Below are 24,448 nucleotides of genomic sequence, written 5' to 3' on the forward strand. Positions count from 1 at the left end.
TATGAGTAAAACACACATATCAATAAAGACTTATTCCTTACCTTTGCGGCTATCTGCTATGGTAACGAAGCAGCATGAATGTATTTTTAATAATAGTGAGCAAGGGGTCCGTTGAGCTGAACCGTGTTGCTTTGTGGACAAGGGACCCCCTGCTTCCCAAGTTACAGGCCCCGGTATGTGTCATCGAGTGGCAGTGTCGCCGCCATCTTTATAGCACCCCATTGGCGCCGTGTCCGCTATAAATATGGTGGCGACACTGGCACCGGTGCCCCAAACCGGGGCCTGTAACTCGGGAAGCAGGGGGTCTATGAGCCACAAATCAATGCGGTTCAGCTCAGGGGACCCCCTGCTTCCGCACAATATTATTAAAAATACATAAATGCTGCTTCATTACCATAGCAGATAGCCACTAAGGCAATGAAGGGGTTAAGGCAGAATAGTATGTTTATTGGGGACATTTGCCCCCAGTAAACATAACAATAAACAACATACACCCCTGTGTATTTAAAATACATAAACAAAAATAAATACATTAAATACATATAGTACTCACCACCCATTTCTGGCTGCCACGATGAAGGCCATCCTCCTCTTCATCCTGCCCATGTCCCCTCCGCTTCTGCAAAACAGACACAAGAATGAAAACATCCAATGTAATGTCCCTAACCCCTTAATCACCATAGTGGTTATTAACCGCTACAGTCATTAAGGGATTAACCCACCCTCACCCACCACTCGGGATGCCTACATACGTTCCCACACTAACCCCCCACCCCGTGAGGCCTAACCACCCTCACCCACTACCCACAATGGAGGCCTAACCACATACTGTTGGGGAACCCCCCCCACCCCCCGTACCCACAATAAAAACAATACAGTGACTCACAATAAACATCATTCTATTTATTAAATACATTACCCACCCCCTGTTCCCCCCCATAAATACAAGATTTATCCTTTTACAAACAGGGTTCATAACACAGCCACACGCAAGTCCCCGGTGGGCTGGCCGTACACCTGACAGACATACAGGGTACCAGCAGCCCTTTTCAAACAGGTTATGGAGGCCTGCTGGTGGGTCCCGCCAAGCGCCATGGCCCCCAGGTGGTCTCCTTGGGTCACCGTGGGCCACAATTGGGTCCCCACAGTAGGCCGAAGAATGTCTGGGAGCCCCGGGTCAGACCCACAGGTGTCTGCGGGGCCTCGGGTGGTTCCCACGGGGGTCTGGGGAACTCACGAGTGCTCACTACGGGTCCGCGGTGCCCCCACAGATGTGGGACCACTGCTTCATCCCCGCACCTATGGGTCGGCGGTGCCCCCACGGATGTGGGACCACCGCTTCATCCCCGCAGACTACGGGTCCGCGGTGCCCCCACAGATGTGAGGCCACCGCTTCATCCCCGCATGTGTCACCCGTGGAACCACCAGCCTGATACCCGTGAGATACCCGAGGAGACCCGCAGGTGGTCTCCAGAGGTCTCACGCAGAACCACGGAACAAACCCTGAATGTAAAAAAAATAAACATGGCCTATACATTCAATACATACACCCCCCACCCCCCAACACCTACAGTACAATAATGTGCAAAATAACTATTATCCAGATAGGGAAAATAGATTATTTGCCCATTATTAAAAACATTAACTAGCATATTCAAATAAATAAAGTACTACTGACCTCATCAATAAGAAGTCTCCATCGCCAGCAACATCCTTGTCTTGCCCACAAAATACATAGCCAAAACAAAGCCAATACATTGCAATTACATTCAGATATCAATTAACCCCTTAAACACCTTATCAGATAATAACCGCAAAGGTAATTAAGGGGTTAAGCCACACTGGCCCGATACCCACCCTTCACCCATGAATTTGTACAGTGGCTTCATCATGCAAATATATATATATATATATATATATATATATATATATATATACACATATATATATATATATATATATATATATATATATATATATATATATATATATATATATATATATATATATATATATATATACACACACACATGATGAACCAATATACAAATAAATGTAGAAGGGTTATCAAAAACATGCTGTACTCCAAATAACACTTCTCCATACAGACACACTACAATAAAATTAATTTCCTTTAATAATCCTAACTGAACTTACAATCACAATCATCAACTGCCAAACAAATACCTCAAATGCCAATCAACACATAGCATTTACATTGTATATATGATGCATACAATCTATGCACCATATACATTCTGCAAATGAATGTTAACAATAACATTGCAAGCAAAATACAGATACCTCCCAACAAGTATACAATTTAAACCAATCCAGTAAACATAAATCAATTACCATTTATTAATGACATCCCTAAACAATTTACATTCCATCCCTAACAATTAAACAATTAACAAATTCAAGCCTTTAACATAACAATTTAGCCTGTGAAAAAATATAAGTACCAACAAGAATACAAAATTGAAAAACAAGGCTAACCCTGACCTCAAGTACACCGTACAATATCAACAATTACATCTATCTAATTTTAAAATACTTTAAACACACATTGAAGCATAGCAGCATAGACAAATTAATTTAAAACACATCAAATCAAGCTTTTAAAACAACATCATTTCTTACCCTATATATAAATATCTCTCTAGACATACATACATACATACATACATACAGTGGCAAGAAATGATATACCACAAAAAAATAAATACACATGTTAAAAAAGCATTAAAAAAAATTAACAAGTTAAATAAAATACATTTCTTTAGTTCACTTACCATTACTTGACCCCACCGACTCCCGTTGAACAGCTTACTCACGAACAAAACCACCAGGCACAGGAACCCATAAAATAAAAAACCATAAAAAAATAAACATTAAACTAAAAATCCAAATCAATCCACGGGTCTTCTATTTGTAATCCATCTTCATCTGTATTCTTCTTTCTTCTATCTTCTTCCCATCTTCGGCCACCCCCTGGTCTTCTTTCTTCTCCAGAGGTCCTTCCTCCTCCTCGGCGGCTGGCTTCAAAATGAGACGACATAGGCTTTTAAAGGCCTATGACGTCACATTTTCGTCATATGGTTCCCACGGCCCTGATTGGGCCGTGAAAACCATGTGTTTTGGCCGATAAAAAAAAAATGATGACGTCACTTAAAGGCAATGAAAGCACAGCCAATCAGAATGGCTTTGCTTCAATTCCCTTTAAGATTATGTCATTAAAAGAAACATGGTCGTCCTCACATGGTACGGTAGCCAATCAGAGCGTGGGAAGTCTATCCCTACTCTGATTGGCTCTAGTACCAGGATTGATTTGGATTTTTAGTTTAATGTTTATTTTTTTATGGTTTTTTATTTTATGGGTTCCTGTGCCTGGTGGTTTTGTTCGTGAGTAAGCTGTTCAACGGGAGTCGGTGGGGTCAAATAATGGTAAGTGAGCTAAAGAAATGTATTTTATTTAACTTGTTAATTTTTTTAAATGTTTTTTTTTACATGTGTATTTATTTTTTTGTGGTATATCATTTCTTGCCACTGTACTGTATGTATGTATGTATGTATGTCTAGAGAGATATATACATACAGGGTAAAAAATGATGTTGTTTTAAAAGCTTGATTTGATGTGTTTTAAATTAATTTGTCTATGCTGCTATGCTTCAATTTGTGTTTAAAGTATTTTAAAATTAGATAGATGTAATTGTTGATATTGTACGGTGTACTTGAGGTCAGGGTTAGCCTTGTTTTTCAATTTTGTATTCTTGTTGGTACTTATATTTTTTCACAGGCTAAATTGTTATGTTAAAGGCTTGAATTTGTTAATTGTTTAATTGTTAGGGATGGAATGTAAATTGTTTAGGGATGTCATTAATGAATAGTAATTGATTTATGCTTACTGGATTGGTTTAAATTGTATACTTGTTGGGAGGTATCTGTATTTTGCTTGCAATGTTATTGTTAACATTCATTTGCAGAATGTATATGGTGCATAGATTGTATGCATCATATATACAATGTAAATGCTATGTGTTGATTGGCATTTGAGGTATTTGTTTGGAAGTTGATGATTGTGATTGTAAGTTCAGTTAGGATTATTAAAGGAAATTCATTTTATTGTAGTGTGTCTGTATGGAGAAGTGTTATTTGGAGTACAGCATGTTTTTGATAACCCTTCTACATTTATTTTTATATTGGTTCATCATGTGTGTGTGTGTATATATATATATATATATATATATATATATATATATATATATATATATATATATATATATATATATATATATATATATATTTGCATGATGAAGCCACTGTACAAATTCATGGGTGAAGGGTGGGTATCGGGCCAGTGTGGCTTAACCCCTTAATTAACTTTGCGGTTATTATCCGATAAGGTGTTTAAGGGGTTAATTGATATCTGAATGTAATTGCAATGTATTGGCTTTGTTTTGGCTATGTATTTTGTGGGCAAGACAAGGATGTTGCTGACGACGGAGACTTCTTATTGATGAGGTCAGTAGTACTTTATTTATTTGAATATGCTAGTTAATGTTTTTAATAATGGGCAAATAATTTATTATCCCTATCTGGATAATAGTTATTTTGCACATTATTGTACTGTAGGTGTTGGGGGGGGGGTGGGGGGTGTATGTATTGAATGTTTAGGCCAGGTTTATTTTTTTTTACATTCAGGGTTTGTTCCGTGGTTCTGCATGAGACCTCTGGAGACCACCTGCGGGTCTCCTCGGGTATCTCACGGGTATCAGGCTGGTGGTTCCATGGGTGACACATGCGAGGATGAAGCGGTGGCCTCACATCTGTGGGGGCACGCGGACCCGTAGTCTGCGGGGATGAAGCTGTGGTCCCACATCCGTGGGGGCACCGCCGACCCATAGGAGCAGGAATGAAGCAGTGGTCCCACATCCGTGGGGGCACCGCGGACCTGTAGTGAGCACTCGTGAGTTCCCCAGACCCCCGTGGGAACCACCCGAGGCCCCGCAGACACCTGTGGGTCTGACCCGGGGCTCCCAGACATCCTTGGGCCTACCGTGGGGACCCAATTGTGGCCCACGGTGACCCAAGTAGACCACCTGGGGGCCATGGCGCTTGGCGGGACCCACCAGCAGGCCTCCATAACCTGTTTGAAAAGGGCTGCTGGTACCCTGTATGTCTGTTAGGTGCCCCGCCAGCCCACCGGGGACTTGCGTGTGGCTGTGTTATGAACCCTGTTTGTAAAAGGATAAATCTTGTATTTATGGGGGGGCACAGGGGTGGGTAATGTATTTAATAAATATAATGATGTTTATTGTGGGTCACTGTATTGTTTTTATTGTGGGTACTGGGGGTGGGGGGGGGGTTTCCCCAACGGTATGTGGGTAAGCCTCCCTTGTGGATGGTGGGTGAGGGTGGTTAGGCCTCACGGGGTGGGGGGTTAGTGGGGGAGGGTATGTAGGCGTCCCGAGAGGTGGGTGAGGGTGGGTTAACCCCTTAATGACTGTAGCGGTTAATAACCACTATGGTGATTAAGGGGTTAGGGGACATTACATTGGATGTTTTCATTCTTGTGTCTGTTTTGCAGCAGTGGAGGGCAAATGGGCAGGATGAAGATGAGGATGGCCTTCATCGTGGCAGCCGGAGATGGGTGAGTGCTATATGTATTTAATGTATTTATTGCTGTTTATGTATTTAAAATGGGCACATTCACTATTATCCATTTGTGGATAATAGTAATTGTGGCTATTACTATACTGTATGTGTTAGGGGGGGGGTTATTTCTTTATAAGTATGTATGTGTTTAGACATTAATTTGGGGGGGCACATAATTAGTACTGCAGGCCTGCGGGTAACACCCGAGGGCCCCCGCCGCCCTATAGTATCATTGATGTGCATATATGTTTATGTTAGGGGTTGTTGGGGTTATATATATATATATTTATTTATTTATTTATATAGAGATATTTATTTATTTATTTATTGTGGGGCTGGTGTGTGTGATTATTTTTTATTGTGGGTAGTGGGGGTGGGTGAAGGGGGTATTAGCCCCAACGGTGTTTTTTTAGGGCTTTCGGGTGGGTAGCGGGAGGGCTTAACCCCTTCATGACCGTAGCGGTATTAACTGCTACGGTCGTGAAGGGGTTAAGTGCACCCGCAACCCCCCCGCAAGCCCTAAACTCACACCCAGGGCCAAATACCCCCTTCACCCACACCCGCTACCCACAATAAAGCTGGCACGGTGGGTTAACCCCTTCATTGCCTTAGCGGTTTGCCGCTAAGGTAATGAAGTGGGCTGTACATGCATTTTTCCTGCCTCGGATGCATGCGGGGGGGCTCCGGTACGGGTATCAGCTCCGGAGACCCCCGGCATCAGTCACAGGCAGGAAAAAGGACTGATTTTTTCTAAGTGTCGCCCTTGCCGATGCTTCTCCTCCACCAAGTTGCCAACTTTAGTTGGCGGGCTGGATTCCCAATAAACTCTCCATTCTGGAGTGCCGATCAGCACCGAAGAGCTGATCGGGGCTACCTGAATTCAGCCGGGTTCAAAAAGTGCCGATAAGTGGCTTATCGGCAGCCGGATGCCGAGAATTTTTTATCGGGAAGAAAAGTTGCCGATAATTCCCACTTATCGGCGCTTACTGAATCGGGTGCATGGTCACAGCTTTGAGCACAGCCAGGGTTTTCATACTAAATTACTGTATATTTCATATATTATTACGTATTATCTTTCATATTAGCGCACGTCTAAACAAAAATGTTCTCAATATTTATTGTATACATGAACGCATTTGGGTGGGAAATTTATAACTCAATATTTGGCCTTTGTGATGTTTCTGAATGTCGTTTATTTTTGCTTGTTTTCTAGGGGATATCACATGTGGAGCGGTGAATACAGTCTGAACTGGAGAGAAGAACCTTGCTCTTCTGTTCGTATCACCGCTGTGAGGTCACAAACATGTAATAGTCATCACGTGGCCATATCCTGCCAGACGTTAAATATGATGCTAATTTACTTTATAAATAGATGCAATGAAAAAACTATATCAATTGCATTATTTGAATGCACTTTAACGGTGGTTTAAATGATTCTGAGATTGCACATCATTTGTAAACTGATGACCTATTTTTTAATGTCTTTCCTGAAACAAGGTTTAATAATACATTTATTTTGCTATTGTGTACAGTATATATTTTGGTTAACTGCATTTCTCAAGTATTTGGAGGCATCTTTATATCAGAGCTGGTCTCTAATTACCTAAACAGTGTCAATGACCATGACTAGAGTAATTAATTAAGCAGTGTTTTTATTCAGCATTTGTTATTGATATCATTCATACTTTATTTTTAAAAACAAATGGTAGAATATCTTCAACACAACTGAGCTAATTTCAACACATACAGTAACTGACCAATGCAGATTGTACAATAATATATAAAGTATAATTTTTTTTTAATGTCTATACAATGTGCCTTTTTACACATTTTGAAAAGCGCCCATACTGTACATCCAATGAAGCATTATGGAGGATATGAGGAAACGTACAGTATACAGTGCAATCACTGCTGGAAATATAACTTGTTCCGTAATATTATTTCATCTGAAATATTAATACTCAGAGAAAAGTAATCAGAAAGGCTTAGAGTATTTGGAAAATAATGAAATGAGCTGCTGCTGCTGCAATCAGAGCTCACAGAGGAGCTGCGAACACCAGCTGAATGTGTAATTACTTGCGGTGTGACTCAGACGTCTAACTTTTGTCAGCTATACCATGTACATGTACAAGTAAGATACAAAATGATAACCGCTTTCTACAAAATCAATATAACATATTAAACAATAATGTGGTACACTACTAGAATAAGCAGACGAGTAAAGATGTCTACATTGAGCATTTAATTAAACAATAGTTTAAATAGAAATAGGAGTTAAAAAACGTGTAACATTGGTGTAAAACAATCGGAGGGGCTGAAGAAGAGGCTCTGTTAGTAAAGGCCCCAACTCTGAAAACAATGACAGTGCCTATGAATCAAACAAGCTTTGTTCAAATCCCAGTACCAGAACCTTATGACCTTGCAAAATCACATTATTTCACTGGGCCTCAGGCTTCATAATATACATATAGATTGTAAGTTGGGCAGGGAATTGTGCCTGTTAAATCATATGTACAGAACTACGTGCCACACACTTTATTGTAATTCTGAAGCACTTTGAGTCCCATTGAGATAAAAGCTTAATACTTTATGAAATAAAGGTAGGAGATGTAGAGAAATGACAAAATAACAGATTTAATGAATGCTTAACATATTGGTCCTCTTCTCATCACCAATCTGGTTGCTAAGTACCCAGGCAGCACCTTCTGATCCCTTCATATTATACCTTTCTGACCTACTGAAAACTGAACAAACCATAACTGGAATGGGTTCTTGGTAAGAATAGTGGTGTAGTGAGACTTGGTTCTATGACCAAAGCAGTCACAGCACCGAAGGAGTAATGCTGTGCGGGGTCCCATTCAGAAGCATTGACCCCAAAGCAGCTCCCTAATGGTTGGTACAGTCCTCGCCACTACTGACCTTTGCTTGTTCATCCCCAGCATCGGGGACACCAGTCTTGCTACATCTGTACTTTTCAAATGTTCCAAAACGTTTTACTACTCATTGCCCCACAATGTAGCTTCAGTTTCCCATGTTCCTTTACAGGTGATATGTCTACTCCTTGAGGCCTTGGCTACTAACACATTTACCCAACCTTTACCAAACCCACAGAGATACGCTACAATCAGACCCATGTTTCCACCAGATCTGTCATGAATCCACATTTGGACCTCCTTAAAGTCGCTTCAGGCGCCTTGGCAGTCTGTTGGAGCACTTCTCTATGCTAAAGCTACTGAATGAGACTGCTAGGGATCCCCGTGGTGTTAATCCGATGGGCCATTAGTCTGTTTGCAGAAATGTCACAGAAATGTGGCACCATTACTGGGAGATTGCCCCAGATTTTCAACGGCAAGTGTTCGGATAGTCATTGCTGCATCTGTACAGCATAGTGTTTGAAATGATTGCAATGTACAAAAAGTAGGTAAATTACTAACAATTCACAAGACAAAAAATAATAGCAATGATGCTAAACATGGCCAGACAAATCGAATCTATATCAAACTACTAATTTTACAATGTTGTTATAATAAAATCTTCTGACTAATGGTCCCTGTTACAATTGTATCCATAACCTTTCAGCTAATAAGGTGAGCTGTGCTACAGTCTGTGAAGAATGGTACAGCTGAGATAAAAAAAGGATGAGTTAGTGAGAAAGTACTCAGAACGCAATCTGAATTTGCAAGAACTCATATTTAGATCTTGTCTCTCAAAACATAACGTTTTTTTCTATGCACTCTTGGATAGAATAAGTACATCTACACAACTGCCTATAAATATTTCTAGTGCATGGTTTTCCTCTGAATTGGTTCAGCACCCAACCTAAATGAGATAAGTGCATATTGCCCATAACTTGCTCAGCATACATTTTTTTCTAAGATTCTGTTTAGTTGTTTCTGACAGTGGAGCAATGATGGTTCCTGCCTCGGTAGTTCCACAATATTTACATTGGGTAAAGTGATATTAGCAGTGGAGGTTAATGAGTGGGTAGTGTGTAGTGGTAGTAGAAATATTTACAATATCCTCTGTAGGTTTTTGTTGTTAAACAAAAACAAAAAGTGAATCCCTGCGCTTCTCCCTTAGGGATAGCAATCAATGGGGAATATATATATATATATATATATATATATATATATATATATATATATATATATATATACATGTAGAGGTATCAGTACCGTGTTAGCCGAGCTTCAATAATCAAAAAATAAATAGATGATACCGTTCTGTGGCTAACGAAATGCTTTAATTTGTGCGAGCTTTCGAGATACACTGAAGAGATCAGTGTATCTCGAAAGCTCGCACAAATAAAAGCATTTCGTTAGCCACAGAACGGTATCATCTATTTATTTTTTGATTATATATATATATATATATATATATATATATATATGGTGTAAATACCTATAAGAAAAAAGGAGACTTTGGTATACATCCTTTGATCAAATAATGCCAAGCCTGCTAACCACGTCAAGGTAAGTCTCATTAGCAGGTCCCTACGCTAAATGCATACTAGTGTTATGTGAAATAAGCCCAGAAGGGGTTAAAATATCAAAGCATATGCTTATATAACCTAGTGCAGTTAAAAACTGGTATATACCAGAACAGAAACTCACATGTCTGCAAGTGAAGTGAAATAAGGGGACCTTGCTAGGAGATTATATACCTAGAAGAGGAGGGGCTGGCCTGCCACAAACTGTTCAATAAGCAGTTGCAGGTGATTGGCTAAATATATTAAATTACACCATAGTAGTGTAATGGGAGTGAATCCTCAAACTTCCATCTCAAGACCCTTTGAGAAACCTAATTGAGGCTTACCTTGACGTGGTTAGCAGGCTTGGCATTATTTGATCAAAGGATGTATACCAAAAGTCTCCTTTTTTCTTATAGGTATTTACACCATACATATATATATATATATATATATATATATATATATATATATATATATATATATATATATATATATATATATATATATATATATATATATATATATATTCGCCATTGATTGCTATCCCTAAGGGAGAAGCGCAGGGGTTCACTTTTTGTTTTGCACATTTGTATGGCCAATTCCTTCACTAGCTGCATGCTCCTTATACGGAGAAGCGCAGTGATTATATTTGTTTTACAGGTTTTTGTTATTATTGGACAGATTTGTGTTTCTACGCTGACCCCCTCTTGACTCTGCTCTTTTTGTATTGGTTCCAGATTCAGGATGACAATCTCTTCTTGACCAATCTGAGAAGTTGAAGTCCTAGAGGTTCTTCTTTTATTAATTGCTCCTGAGTTCTGGCTCAAGGCACAAGATGCTCCGGCCAGACTATATCAGGTTGAACCAGAGTTATAGAGGATACATTACTCATTCACCCTGTAGTCTTATTGGTTCCAATCATTATTGGTGCAGGCATGGCTGCTTGGCATCAGGGGGCTCCTGGTGGATCGTGACCACTTGGTGTTCAGCAGTACCCCACGGGAACTTGGGCTGGAGTCATGTGAGGGGTGATCTAGATCACTGGGCGCTGCTCCCACATCGGAGTTAGCCACACGTAAGCGAGCTGATGGGGTGCTGTGGAACATGGCCACAGAAAAGGGGGGCAGTAGGGCTATCCATCCATAGGTGCAGTATCCACCCATGGGGCAGTAGGGCAATTCACCCATGGGGCAGTAGGGCAATCCATTCATAGGTGACCCAGACAATTGCAGCCATAACATCTACGCTGCGGGCCACAATTGGCCGGCCGAGATTGAATGCAGGAAAAAGTTGGAGCACTCCTACAGGAGGGCACATCAGTTCTCCTCGGGGCTGCGACCTGGTGGTATCTATGGGTGAGGACTGGAATGGTCAGCTGGGGTCAGGCAAGATCATGTCGAAGGAAAAAACAAACAGCGCACAACTCTCATAGTGTAGTATATTCAAATATATTAGGCAAATTTGAAAAAGGTGAGTATCGCACGTACATCCGACAAGATCATAACAAGCATTACATGTATAGGCACATGTTACCATAACAGTGCTCTGCTGGTCTCCTCATCCGACAAACATCACAGCTTCCAGGAAAATATGTATTTAGTCACTCTCGGTAAACAGGTAATGCTGGGTCCCAGTAGTCGCGATCCGTGATTCCTGGTGTCTCCTTTGAGGATTGGCTCTAGTGGTAGATTAATAACTGAGGAGGTTCCTGCACGAGTCTGGTTGTAAGCCGTAAAGAACACCAGCTGTGTCTCAAAGCAGCGGGCGTTGATGTCACTAGACTCACGTCACTGGTAAGCGACTGTCTGGTTGTAGTCAGAAGAACAGCTCACAAACACAGGGAGTAGAATCGTGCAAAAAAGAATTTATAATACCAATACTGGCTAACGAATATCCTACGCTTTTCGTAGTTAGAATCTACTTCATCAGGGATGATTTTACCCACTGCAGACAAACAGTTTATAAACCCAGCAGATGTCTCGAATTGGCTAAATTAGGGGGAAGGGGGGTGTATGTCCAGCCAATCACAGTTCAAACCACAGGTGCTCCAAATACTAATTACATTCACTATATGCTAATTATGTTGTATTAGGGAATAATAATTCTCGTATGATTTGCATGTTACAATTTGATGCACAGATTTTCACATTTGTATTAAGATCCTGTCGAGCAAGATCCGACTCACGGGCCATGATCCATTCTCTTACCTCAGGGATGTAATACATTACAGTTACATTACACACAGAAAATAAAGTTTACAAATACATTCACATAATATATTTGGCCAGATGAGCCACAATATGATGTACTGTAAATACAGGGACATCCTGTACCAGTATATTCATCCAGATGATAGGGCAATGACTTGGCTTCACCTTTATTATAAGATCCTCGTTGCCCATATTGACAGTGCTAATGTTGTTATGTATGATTGTATATTAGTACTTCTAATGTACTTTGTATCTTTCCCTTGCTAATAAAAATGATACTGTATAATACACACAAGTGGTAGAAAAAAGAGGGGAGCGCTGGCAAAAGCATAAATAACAGGTATAAATAATGCTGAGTATAATGTGAAGAAAATGGAAAAAAACAATGAATAGGTCAGCTCTCACAAAACATGGTAGGTGTCTTCAATCACAGGTGTGGGCTCTCAATATAACACCTCTTGTTAAGCAGTATAGTGATCACATGTGGATGAGAGAAATGATGGCAGGATAGTGCAGGTTGTAAAAAAGTTTATTAGCAATTAGACAATAGCCTAAAGCATACACATTTAAAACCTAACAAATGGGCATGGTAAACGAAAGTGGGTGCTGGTCAGGGGATGGCTCAAGTCTCACTGTTACTCAGGGGGCTTCCGTGGTGCACTCCATAGCTTGGGTCAGGGAACTGATACTGATATGGTTGTTTTTTTAATGTGTTTTCTTAATATATATTTTCTTTGATGATTTTGAATGGCCAAAAGCCTATTTGCCACATTTGTCCTATTAGTCCAGTTGTGGGGGGTTTGGTGGAGTAGGTGTTTTGGGAGAGGGATGTTAATGGGGGTAGGCGGGGGGTGATTGGAGAATTAAACCCAGGGTGCGTAGTTAGGCTGCCTGGAGGTGTTGGGGGTTTGTAGGGGTTAACCCCTTAGTTACCTTAGCGGTTAGTAAAGCATTGTATGACAATGCTTTACTAGCCAGTAAGGTAGCCAAGGGGGGTAGGTAGTGTAGGTTACCATTAATTGCCAATGTGGCTATCTAGGTCCCCTTTGAGAGGGCCTGGGTAGCCACAGTGACAATCAATGACTTACGGTTTACATTTTTTTTTTATTATTTGTTATGTAGTGTTATTTATTTTTTTATACATGTTTTGTATGTATTTGCATTCACTAAAGCACTATTAGTCACATTTGGCTAACATGGCTATTGGCAATTAGTCTAGAGTTGGAGTTACGGGGGTAGATGATGGAGGTAGTTACTCCAGGGTGGGAGGTTAGGCCACCCGGGAGATGATGGTAGGAGTTAGCCCCTTGATTACCGTAGCGGTTAGTAAAGCATTTCATGGCAATGCTTTACTAGCCACCAAGAGAGACCAGGGAGGTAGGTACATAATGTTTTTTTTTAATTATATTAACTCCTTTGATGCCTGTGGTATACTGGAGCTTGGTAAACACATCAAATGGGTAATATAATTTCTACCATAGGGTTCTGTAATAATCGTTATAACAGAAGCCTATGATAGAAATATTAGGAATGCGATGTGGTAATTGTCGCCTCAATTCCCTCATTGCGATTCCGCATAAAATATCACACCCAGTAAATTATTACCACAATGTTAATATATTCCACCATAATATTGTAGTAATAATTCTTTTATTTTCTAACCGGGTGCATTATTAACTCAGTTTTAATGGAGTTTGATGGTACCGGGACATTGTCTGTAATTTTACCTTTAGGCCCCTCACTTCTTAAATTCATTATACATAGTTTTCACCTCACATATAATAATAATAATCTCTATAAATAATTAATTTCCCTTCATTTCAAACCTCAGCTATAACTATAAGTACGTACATCTTCTTTGTTTCACCTATGATTTTTGACACTCCACCTCACTAAAGAATTTTGACAAGATTGTATTCATTTTTGTATTTTCCTGTTAACCCATCCTGCCATTAAAGACACCCTTATAACTTATATCTTTAAGGATGTTATCACCATAGCCACATTGATTCCTCATCCGGACTGCATCATGGCAACTGCTATATCAAAAGAAAAAAGTACACCGTAGCTGGATGTAAAATTGGACATCAATTCTCTAACAATGAAGCCTCAATGGCACCAGTTTTTCTTCACATTGTTTTTCCAGTCTTCTCTCTTGCCCTTGAGATTGTAAAATCCTATGAGAAGAATATATTGCAGCTGTAGCATGCATCATTGTTTACAATGATAGTTATAATCTACACCCTCACTGCCATTAAGTCCTATGGAAACAGTGATATTCTGAGTTAAATTGGTATTAGTTGCTTTATCACTGGCTACATAATTATAATAATAATAATTGTCTGTATCTTGTTAACACACATCTTTAATACAGTATGTGACAATTTTACTATACTTTATTTCAGTCATATTTCACCAAATTATTCAGCACATCAGTGCTGAATGCTACCATCTTTAATATACAGCAAGTCAAAATAATAATATTCAAATTAATAAAGTGGGTTTAAATCAAGTCTGCGTAACATTGTCCATAAGGACAATTTGTCAAAAAGCAGGATAACCATAGGGTTCTGTGGGGAATTTTATTATACATAATCCTTTTCCTAATAATAATATGTGTATATATATCAAAAAAGACAGATAATCAGCGCTAAAAAACTGTAAAATCAAAAGTATTCCTAAACCACTAGAAACAAAAAGCTGAAGTGCATGCCCCATAGTGTGTTACCATGTAATACATGTATTAGGTTGATGAAGACCTTAAAACTGCACACTCACAAACAAAGGTGTTTAAAATCGCATGGTAGAAAAACCTGATAACCGGTAGGAATCTCTGCTCTGCTGAGTTATGGATAGAGCATATGAGACAAGCAAGGGAATAACGAGACATGGGAGCTGATATGTAGGGAGGAGCAAATGAATAGAGATCCTTGCAGGTAAGGAGGAGAACATTACATGTGATCCAAAACTTGATGGGAAACCAGGAGAGGGATTTAAGGAGGAGATGAGCAGGGACTGTTTTGAGAGAAAGTGAATTTATTCTAGAAGCAGAATTTTGGATAGATTGCAAAAGAGAAAGTTGTGAAGTAGGGATTAGAATTTTAGCAGTAGTATTAGCCTACTAGACAAAGAAAAGGGTGGATCTTGGCAATGTAAGAAGGAGGAAGTGACACATTTTTGTCACGTCGTCAATGTGAATTGAAAAGGAAGAGTCAAATGTCACTCCTAGGCAATGTATTTTGGAACAGGATAGATTGTAGTACCATTTACAACTATAGGAAAAGGGTATATAAGGTCACATTTAGTGGGAAATATAAGGTTTTAGATGTTAAATTTAAGGCGAGGAAGCATCAGCCACAATTATATATCCAGGAGTCAATCAGAGACTTGCGACTGGATTGCAGGCGTGAGGTTAGATTGATATACTATTTGTGTATCATCTGCATAGAGATAATACCTACTGTATAACCAAAAGAGTTGATGAGGTCACCAAGTGATAGTGTGTAGAAAGAGAAAAAGAGAGGTCACAAAACAGATAAATAAACAGGAGATGTAAACCAGATACAGAGACAAAAAATGTACGATGGGAGATTTATGTTGAGAACCCTGATAGAGCTTGCTTGTGGATAATAAGAGAGTTTAAAATATGAAGGAGAAGAGAGTGATCAACAGTATCGAAGGCAGCAGAGAGATCAAACAGGATAAGTATGGAAATTAGGCCTTGGGATTTTGCTTCATTTAAATAATTGGCTACTTTTGTGAACACCGTCTACGTTGAGTGAGCTGTATGAAAGCCAGATTGTAACGGGTCCAGAGGGGCATGGGAATTAAGAAAGTTGATTATATAGGAGAACACGAATATTCTATTGGTTTGCAAAAGGTAAGAGGGATACAGAGCTGTACAGTAGTTAGTAAGGCATGTAGGATCTAGGGTATTATTGAGAATAGGTATGGCCACTGCATGCTTAAAGGAGTGGGGGAAATGTCAGAAGACAGGGAGCAGTTCAACATATGGGTGAGAGTGGGTACTAAGCCAGGAGTAAGAGTTCTGATATGGTGTGATGGAATTAGATCAAGAGGGCATGTGGTAAAGAAGAGAAACTTCCAACTCTGTAAAAGAATAAAAGTATTCAAGAGGGGAAGATTGAGGTTTAAGTAAAAGCAGAGAGGAGATGGAAGGGACAAAATGAATTTCCTTGTGGATAGATTCCACCTTGCCTTTAAAGTGGTCGGCAAAAGCTTGAGGAGAATTGGCGGAAGGGAAGTGGCAGGAGAAGGTCGGAAGAGGGAGTCAAACACAGAGAAAATATGGTGTGGATTTCACTTGTGAGTGTTGATGAGTGAGGGGAAGTAATGTTGTTTGGTTATAGAGAGAGCAGAGTTAAAGCAGGAGAGAAGAAATGTATAGTGTTGAAATCATCACGTGTGAGATTTCTTCCATAGGCTTTTAGAGAGAGCAAGTACGGAGAAAGCGTGTTTGCGAATTTAACCAAACATTGTAAAAGTTGAAATCAACAGGTAGTGTCAATCACTGTTCATGTTCCTTCCATTTAGCATGTTCAAGTACTCTTATTTCCATCTAAGGTGCCTCTGGGATATGAAAACATTGTACAAATTGAGATAATTTAAAAATAATGCACTTGGATTTAAACGAAGCATGTACATTTGTCTTCACCTTGAGAAAGGTCTTCTGTGTTGGACTGAGATGTTGGATGAATAAATACTAACCTCTTAACCACTATTTTGGAGTGCTGCTCTTTTTGCTTCATTTCTATGGAGGTAGTATGTGACACGGGATAGACAACATGGGAGGGATAGGGTGACATGGTAGGGAGAGACATGGGGAGAACGTGAGAGTGACATGGGAGGTAAGAGTTCAACCAATATTGTCAATGAAAATATAAAAAATGTGTGTTAATCAAATATTGAAGGAGAATCTTTTTTTTGTTTGTTTTTGTTTACCTATTCCATTTACTGTATATGACATTTGATACTATTGGGTGGTCAATGCAAACAAAACCAGTCTTTTGAAATATAGTATGAACTGAGCTGACACATCCCAATAGATTTGCCATGTTGAGTGAAGATATTGGGAATGTTGGGGCAGAAATGGCAAGGCTGGGGGAGACTAATTCCTCTAGAAGCCAGGAGAATAGTTCCTCCAGCACAGTGGGGACTCAGGATGCTCAGATGCAAAGAAAGATTGTGGTGGTAGGGGACTCCATTATTAGGAAGGTAGATAGGGCAATCTGTTGCCGGGACCGCATGAACCGAACAGTTTGTTGTCTCCGGGGTGCTCGGGTTCGGCACATTGTGGATCAGGTAGACAGATTGTTGGGGGGGGTGGGATTGACCCGGCGGTCTTGGTACATGTTGGCACCAATGACAAAGTTAGAGAAAGATGGAGGGTCCTAAAAAATGATTACAGGGATCTAGGCCAAAAGCTTAAGGCAAGGACTTCCAAGGTAGTATTTTCTGAAATACTACCAGTGCCATGCGCTACCGCAGGGAGGCAGTCAGAGATCAGGGAGGTTAATGCATGGCTAAGAAAGTGGTGCAGGAAGGAGGGGTTTGGGTTTTTAGAGCACTGGGACTCCTTTTCTGAGAGGTGCCATCTACATTCTAGGGACGGATTGCACCTCAATGAAGAGGGATCTTCTGTGCTAGGGGGAGAATGCTAAAAAGGTTGGAGGAGATTTTAAACTAGGATGGTAAGATAATAGTACAGGCTCTTGCAGAGTTGGTGAGCTCTCAGAACAGACCTTCCCTTGGATTTGCAAGCACTCACCTGTGCTTGCAATCACTTCAGCTCTACCCCTATTCACTGGCTATACTATATAGAGCCAGTCCCTCCCCCCAGAAAGTTGCCGAGCATAACCCTAGATTCACTAGGATGTAACTGTGTTTGCCACAAGCTACTTTGTCTTAGCTTTGCCTTGTTCATGAGACAGTGAGAAGCAGTGAGACACCCATAGTAAATACAGATAAAGCTAGAAAACTTCTAAAGACTAAACCAAGTGGGAGCAGAAAGGAAGGAGCAGATAAGATAATAGTACAGGCTGAAAAAAAACTTAAATGCATGCTTGCTAATGCAAGAAGCCTGACAGATAAAATGGGGGGAGCTTGAATTAATAGCTACAAGGGAGCAGTATGATATCATATGCATTACTGAAAATGGTGGGATGAAACTCATGACTGGACAGTTAATTTAAAGGGGTATTCTCTTTTTCGGAAGGATCGAACAAATAGAAGGAGAGGTGGAGTATGTCTGAATGTTAAACCAGATCTAAAACCTATTATAAGGGATGATGTCTATGAAGGGAATGATGAAAATGTAGAGACCTTGTGGATAGAAATTAGCAGTGGAGGTAAAAGTATAAAGAAAATGTTTGTGGGAATATGCTATAAACCACCAAATATCTGTGAGATTGAGGAAGCTAAAATACTTTTGCAAATGGAGAAGGCATCAAAACTGGGTCATGTTTGCATAATGGGGGTTTTTAATTATCCAGACATAGACTGGGGCAATGAGATTAGCGTTACAACAAAAGGAAACAGGTTTTGGAGGTGCATGAAGATAATTATATGACCCAAATTATTGAGGAACCAACCAGGAGAGGGGCAGTTCTGGATTTGGTCATATCAAACAATGTAGAAGTAATAACAAATATTCAAGTCCTGGAACATTTGGGTAACAGTGATCATAACATGGTCTCATTTGAAATAAATTATCAAAAAACAGATTACTTGGGTTCAACAAAGACTTTAAACTTTAGAAAGGCAGATTTTAATAAACTGAGGTCTAATCTAGTAGTAATACAATGGGATGATGTTTTTGCAGGGGAAAATGTAGATAAATGGGCAGTCTTTAAAACATTGTTAGAAAAGCACACTTATCAGTGTATACCATTGGGTAATAAGTATAAAAGAAATAAGTCAAAACCAATGTGGCTAAATAAACAGGTAGGGGAGGAAATGGACAAGAAGAGGAAGGCGTTTAGATTCTTTAAGTCAGAAGGGACAGAGACATCGTATCAGAATTATAAGGAATGTAACAAAATGTAACAAAAATTGCAAAAGGGCAATTAAATTAGCAGAAATGGATAATGAAAAAAGGATTGCAATAGAAAGTAAGGTCAACCCTAAAAAGTTCTTTAAGTACCTTAATAAAAAAAAAATGAGAAAAGAAAATATAGGACCCTTTCAGTGTGAGATTGGTAGGCAGATTATTGGAGATAAGGAAAAAGCAGAGGTATTAAACAAATTCTTGGCCTCTGTGTTTACCAGGGAAGAATCAAGTTTAATAGTAGCGCCACAGGAGGAAGCCACAACCTCCATATTAATGACCAATTGGTTAACTGAGGAAGAAGTTCATAAGCGACTTGAAAAAATTAAAGTTAATAAGGCACCTGGCCCCGATGGCATACATCCAAGAGTTCTCAAGGAGTTAAGCTTAGTAATAGCAAAACCATTATACAGTATTTAATATTCAAGGACTCCATTTCCACAGGCTCAGTACCACAAGATTGGCGTAAAGCAGATGTGGTGCCTATATTTAAAAAGGGAGCTAGATCACACCAGGGGAATTACAGACCTGTAAACCTGACTTCAATAGTAGGGAAACTACTTGAAGGTTTAACACGGGATAATATTCAGGAATACCTAATGGAAAACAAAATTATTAGTAATAGTCAGCATGGGTTTATGAAGGATAGATCTTGCCAAACTAACCTTATTTGTTTCTTTGAGGAGGTAAGTAGGAATTTAGACCAGGGTAATGCAGTTGATGTGGTCTACTTAGATTTTGCAAAGGCTTTTGATACGGTTTCACACAAGAGGTTGGTGTACAAAATAAAGAAAATTGGACTCAGTAATAATATATGCAACTGGATTGAAAACTGGTTAAAGGACAGACAACAGAGGGTTGTCATAAATGGAACTTTTTCAGGTTGGGCTAAAGTCGTGAGTGGAGTACCTCAAGGATCGGTACTGGGACCCCTGCTTTTTAACTTGTTTATTAATGACCTTGAGGTTGGGATCAAGAGCAAAGTCTCCATCTTTGCTGATGATTCTAAATTGTGTAAGGTAATAGAATCAGAGCAGGATGTAATTTCTCTTCAGAAGGACTTGGAGAGACTGGAAACGTGGGCAGGTAAATGGCAAATGAGGTTTAACACAGATAAATGTAAGGTTATGCATTTGGGTTACAAGAATAAAAAGGCGACTTACAAATTAAATGGAGATATATTGAGGGAATCCCTGATGGAGAAGGATTTAGGAGTGCTTGTAGACAGCAGGCTTAGCAATAATGCCCAATGTCATGCAGTAGCTGCAAAGGCAAACAAGATCTTATCTTGCATCAAACGGGCAATAGATGGAAGGGAAGTAAACATAATTATGCCCCTTTACAAAGCATTAGTAAGACCACACCTTAAATATGGAGTACAATTTTGGGCACCAATCCTAAGAAAAGATATTATGGAACTAGAGAGAGTGCAGAGAAGAGCCACCAAATTAATAAAGGGGATGGACATTCTAACTTATGAGGAGAGGCTAGCTAAATTAGATTTATTTCCATTAGAAAAGAGGCGTCTAAGAGGGGATATGATAACTATATACAAATATATTCAGGGACAATACAAGGAGCTTTCAAAATAACTATTCATCCCACGGGCAGAACAAAGGACTCGGGCCATCCCTTAAGGTTGGAGGAAAGGAAATTTCACCAGCAACAAAGGAAAGGGTTCTTTACAGTAAGGGCAGTTAAAATGTGGAATTCATTACCCATGGAGACTGTGATGGCAGATACAATAGATTTGTTCAAAAAAGGTTGGACATCTTTTTAGATAGGAAAGGTATACAGGGATATACAAAATAAGTATATATGGGAAGGATGTTGATCCAGGGATTAATCCGATTGCCAATTCTTGGAGTCAGGAAGGAATTCATTTTTCCCCTTAATGGGGTTTTTTGTTTGCCTTCCTCTGGATCAATAAGTAAGTATAGATATAGAATAAAGTATCTGTTGTCTAAATTTAGCATAGGTTGAACTTGATGGCTGTATGTCTTTTTTCAACCTCATCTACTATGTAACTATGTAACTATGTAACATCCTTAATACAAAAATAATTAAATTAATAAAGCTGCAGCTGCATTCCCCAGCTGTTAACATTAATTTCAGGGCATCAAACTTAGGCTTATTACCATATATTTAATAAACATCAATTATCTTTGTATGAATACAAAGTTAAATTGGAAATGTATGTACAAATGGATTAAGTATCCTATCAATCTATTGTCAAATATATCAGTCTATCTTGTCAAATACACTGGGGTCCCATTCTTATTAGGTCACTTTACAGGAAGACAAATATTAGTAAGGCAAAATTAACAATGCAAATTATAGCCAAGGGGTAGATGTCAGAAGGAGGCCCTTTTTATTTCTCACTTTGCTGTACAAGGAAGGAAACGTGTAGAAATAGAAAGGAAAGGAAGGTGCATGTGCTTCTAAATTGCATGTTCACTTGATGTCCAGTTTAGGTCAGCATTTTAAGGAAAAACAATACAGCCTTGCACTCTCAAAAGAAGATTGAACAAAAACGTAACTGACTTTCAGTATTTTTACCAATTACAGTTTAATGACTTCATGGGTCTCAGGGGATCATATGTTAGTTAACATTTATCATTCTTACCCATTTATTTTAATGATGTGCCTCTTGCAAACAACTATTGTGTTTCCTCTAAAAAGTCATTTGAATAATCATAGAAGCTTGTATTTTAATGTAGCCAATAAATGTTTTATATCTCTAAATCAATATGTTATATTTGCTCTAGAAATTGTGAATTTATATTACAATATTTCTTTACTAATTCCCCGTATTATGGGTCCCCTAATAGCTGTACCAGTTCAGAAATAGCATTCTTAAAAACAAATTATCCAAATGCAATCCACTTAGGACACACTTGGCTCAAATATAATATAAGATGTCACTCAGCAGTTGGTGAACATCAGCCAATAGCACGAGTACTGCCTGCAGCAATCCCACCACTGGATACCATAGTCATCAGAGCCACGCTTACTGTATATAGCTATATTTACAGCCCTCTCTCCTAACAAGAAAATAAACTCACACTTATCCCATGTTCACCGAATTCAGACTAAAAAATGTGATTAAAAAAGGCAGACTAAGCCATTATGGTATCAGTGAAATAACCTTTACACCCCAATGCAATCTATTTCATCATTGACTACACTACAGTTTATCAAACGTTTACCATGTTCAAAGTGAGGCACCACTTCTAGCAACATATACACCTTGTGATAGATTGCGCAATAACAAATGGTTCAATATTGTGGGGGTATTGGCATTTTTTGTGGGTTCATTATTTAGCATTGTATCCCTTTATCATGTTCCATTGTAAAAGCAGAGCGATTCAGTGATCTGATCGTATGTGTGACCTGCTGTGCAATCTCTATTTGAAGCCTTTCCAGTAGGCTGTCTTTGCTCTCTGACTTGTGAAATAGCTATATGAAACTTCCCTTTAAGGGAGGCTTGATCAGAATATTAATGACTACGGGACAGTCTGAATGTGAAGCGAAAATCGTTAGATGAGCCCAATTCAATGTCACAGAGCTTAAAGGGGACCTGAAGGTTAATAATACAATAAACGAACAAGTGGCGTTTTATTATCACGGGGAGACGCTTTTGGAAAGGGTACAGTAAGAATATGACCATTACCCCATTGGTGTAAGCACTTAGGGTGATAACGGGATGGCAGGGTATTTTCTATCCCCAACTTTGGAGGTCATTTAAAGATCACTAGCCATGTGCGATTGTGATTTCTGTCCGTTTTGTCACCAATGTGTGCATCACTTATCCAGAGGTCCTCACCCTCTAATGTAATACTTTCATCTCATCATGAAAGAATCATCGCTCGTGTCTTATCTTAAAAATGAAGTCTACCTGTTAAATCCCCAAACCCACAACAATGTGCCGCAGCTCATAGAGGCTTAAGAAAGGAAAATAAAGGAGCATCAGACACAGTCACCAGCAATGCATTTTATACACCAATCTGATGAAGTACAGCTGAATAACACAAGGGCTTCACATGATACATTCAAAATATATTTGTCTAAATGTATGTTCATATATTCTATAATGCACAATACAGTGATATATATATATATACAATTTTACACGCACAAATATGTATCTATCTACACTGTACTGTATACACACACACACACACACACACACACACACACACACACACGTGTGTATGTGTATGTGTATGTGTGTGTGTGTGTGTGTGTGTGTGTGTGTATGTGTATGTGTGTGTGTATGTGTGTGGGTGTATGTGTGTGTGTGTATGTGACTTTGTGTCTTTCTATACTGAGATTTAAATTTGTTGCACGTACATAAAACCATCATTCTACGATGCATAATTCCTGAGTGTACAATTCATTTTTGCTAATGAGTTACAAATAGAAGATTACACAAATAAGACTATTGTGCTGGCCTACCTGGAATAGCTAAATTGGTCAGAGCAACGCTATGGATCCATTCTGGCAAACTTGCCATCCAGTCTGCGAATTGCAGATCGCTCTTCCCTTGAGATGAAGCCATTCTGCTCTCACACTCTCTCTTCCTCTCGCTCCCTCTGCCTGATTTCTCTCTGTGCCTGCTCTGAATCCAATCTTTGCTCCGGCTCTGCTAGAGTTTACACTGCTCTGCACCACACCCACAGCCACAGGATGGCGCAGACACATGCTAATTTCCATCATTACTTAGTCGAAAGCATTCATTCTCTCAATGGAGCTGTATTCTGGATGTCTGAAACCACTGTTCTATTTTTAATATCAATTGTTAGTGATAGCTTTCATCTTCATTATTGCTGCACTTTTTTTTTTATGTTAGTATTGCTTTGCGTTTTCTTATCTCTTCTTTTTTTTATATACAGTATATATTATTTGGGGAATCAGAGAATGCCTTTAGCAATAGCATTTGTAATACCTGTTGAAAAAAATACAAATAAAAAACACTTTTAAAACACAATGCCTGTACACTTTTTTTTCATAGAGTTTATGACTTTCTTATCTCCTGTCATG

General features: G+C 39.3%; 1 protein-coding gene across 1 annotated transcript in view; it reads right to left on the reverse strand.

Moving 5' to 3' along the window:
- The window catches only part of PLCXD3 (phosphatidylinositol specific phospholipase C X domain containing 3), a 102,892-nt gene extending 78,740 nt beyond the window's left edge, over positions 1-24,152 (reverse strand). Inside the window, exon 1 of the mRNA XM_075588679.1 lies at positions 23,864-24,152. Coding sequence (XP_075444794.1) covers positions 23,864-23,966 — 103 coding nt within the window. The 5' untranslated portion in view covers positions 23,967-24,152. The remainder of the gene's footprint in view (positions 1-23,863) is intronic.
- Between the last annotated feature and the right edge of the window lie 296 nt (positions 24,153-24,448).

The sequence above is a fragment of the Ascaphus truei genome, chromosome 1 (assembly GCF_040206685.1).
Source record: "Ascaphus truei isolate aAscTru1 chromosome 1, aAscTru1.hap1, whole genome shotgun sequence".
NCBI lineage: Eukaryota > Metazoa > Chordata > Amphibia > Anura > Ascaphidae > Ascaphus > Ascaphus truei.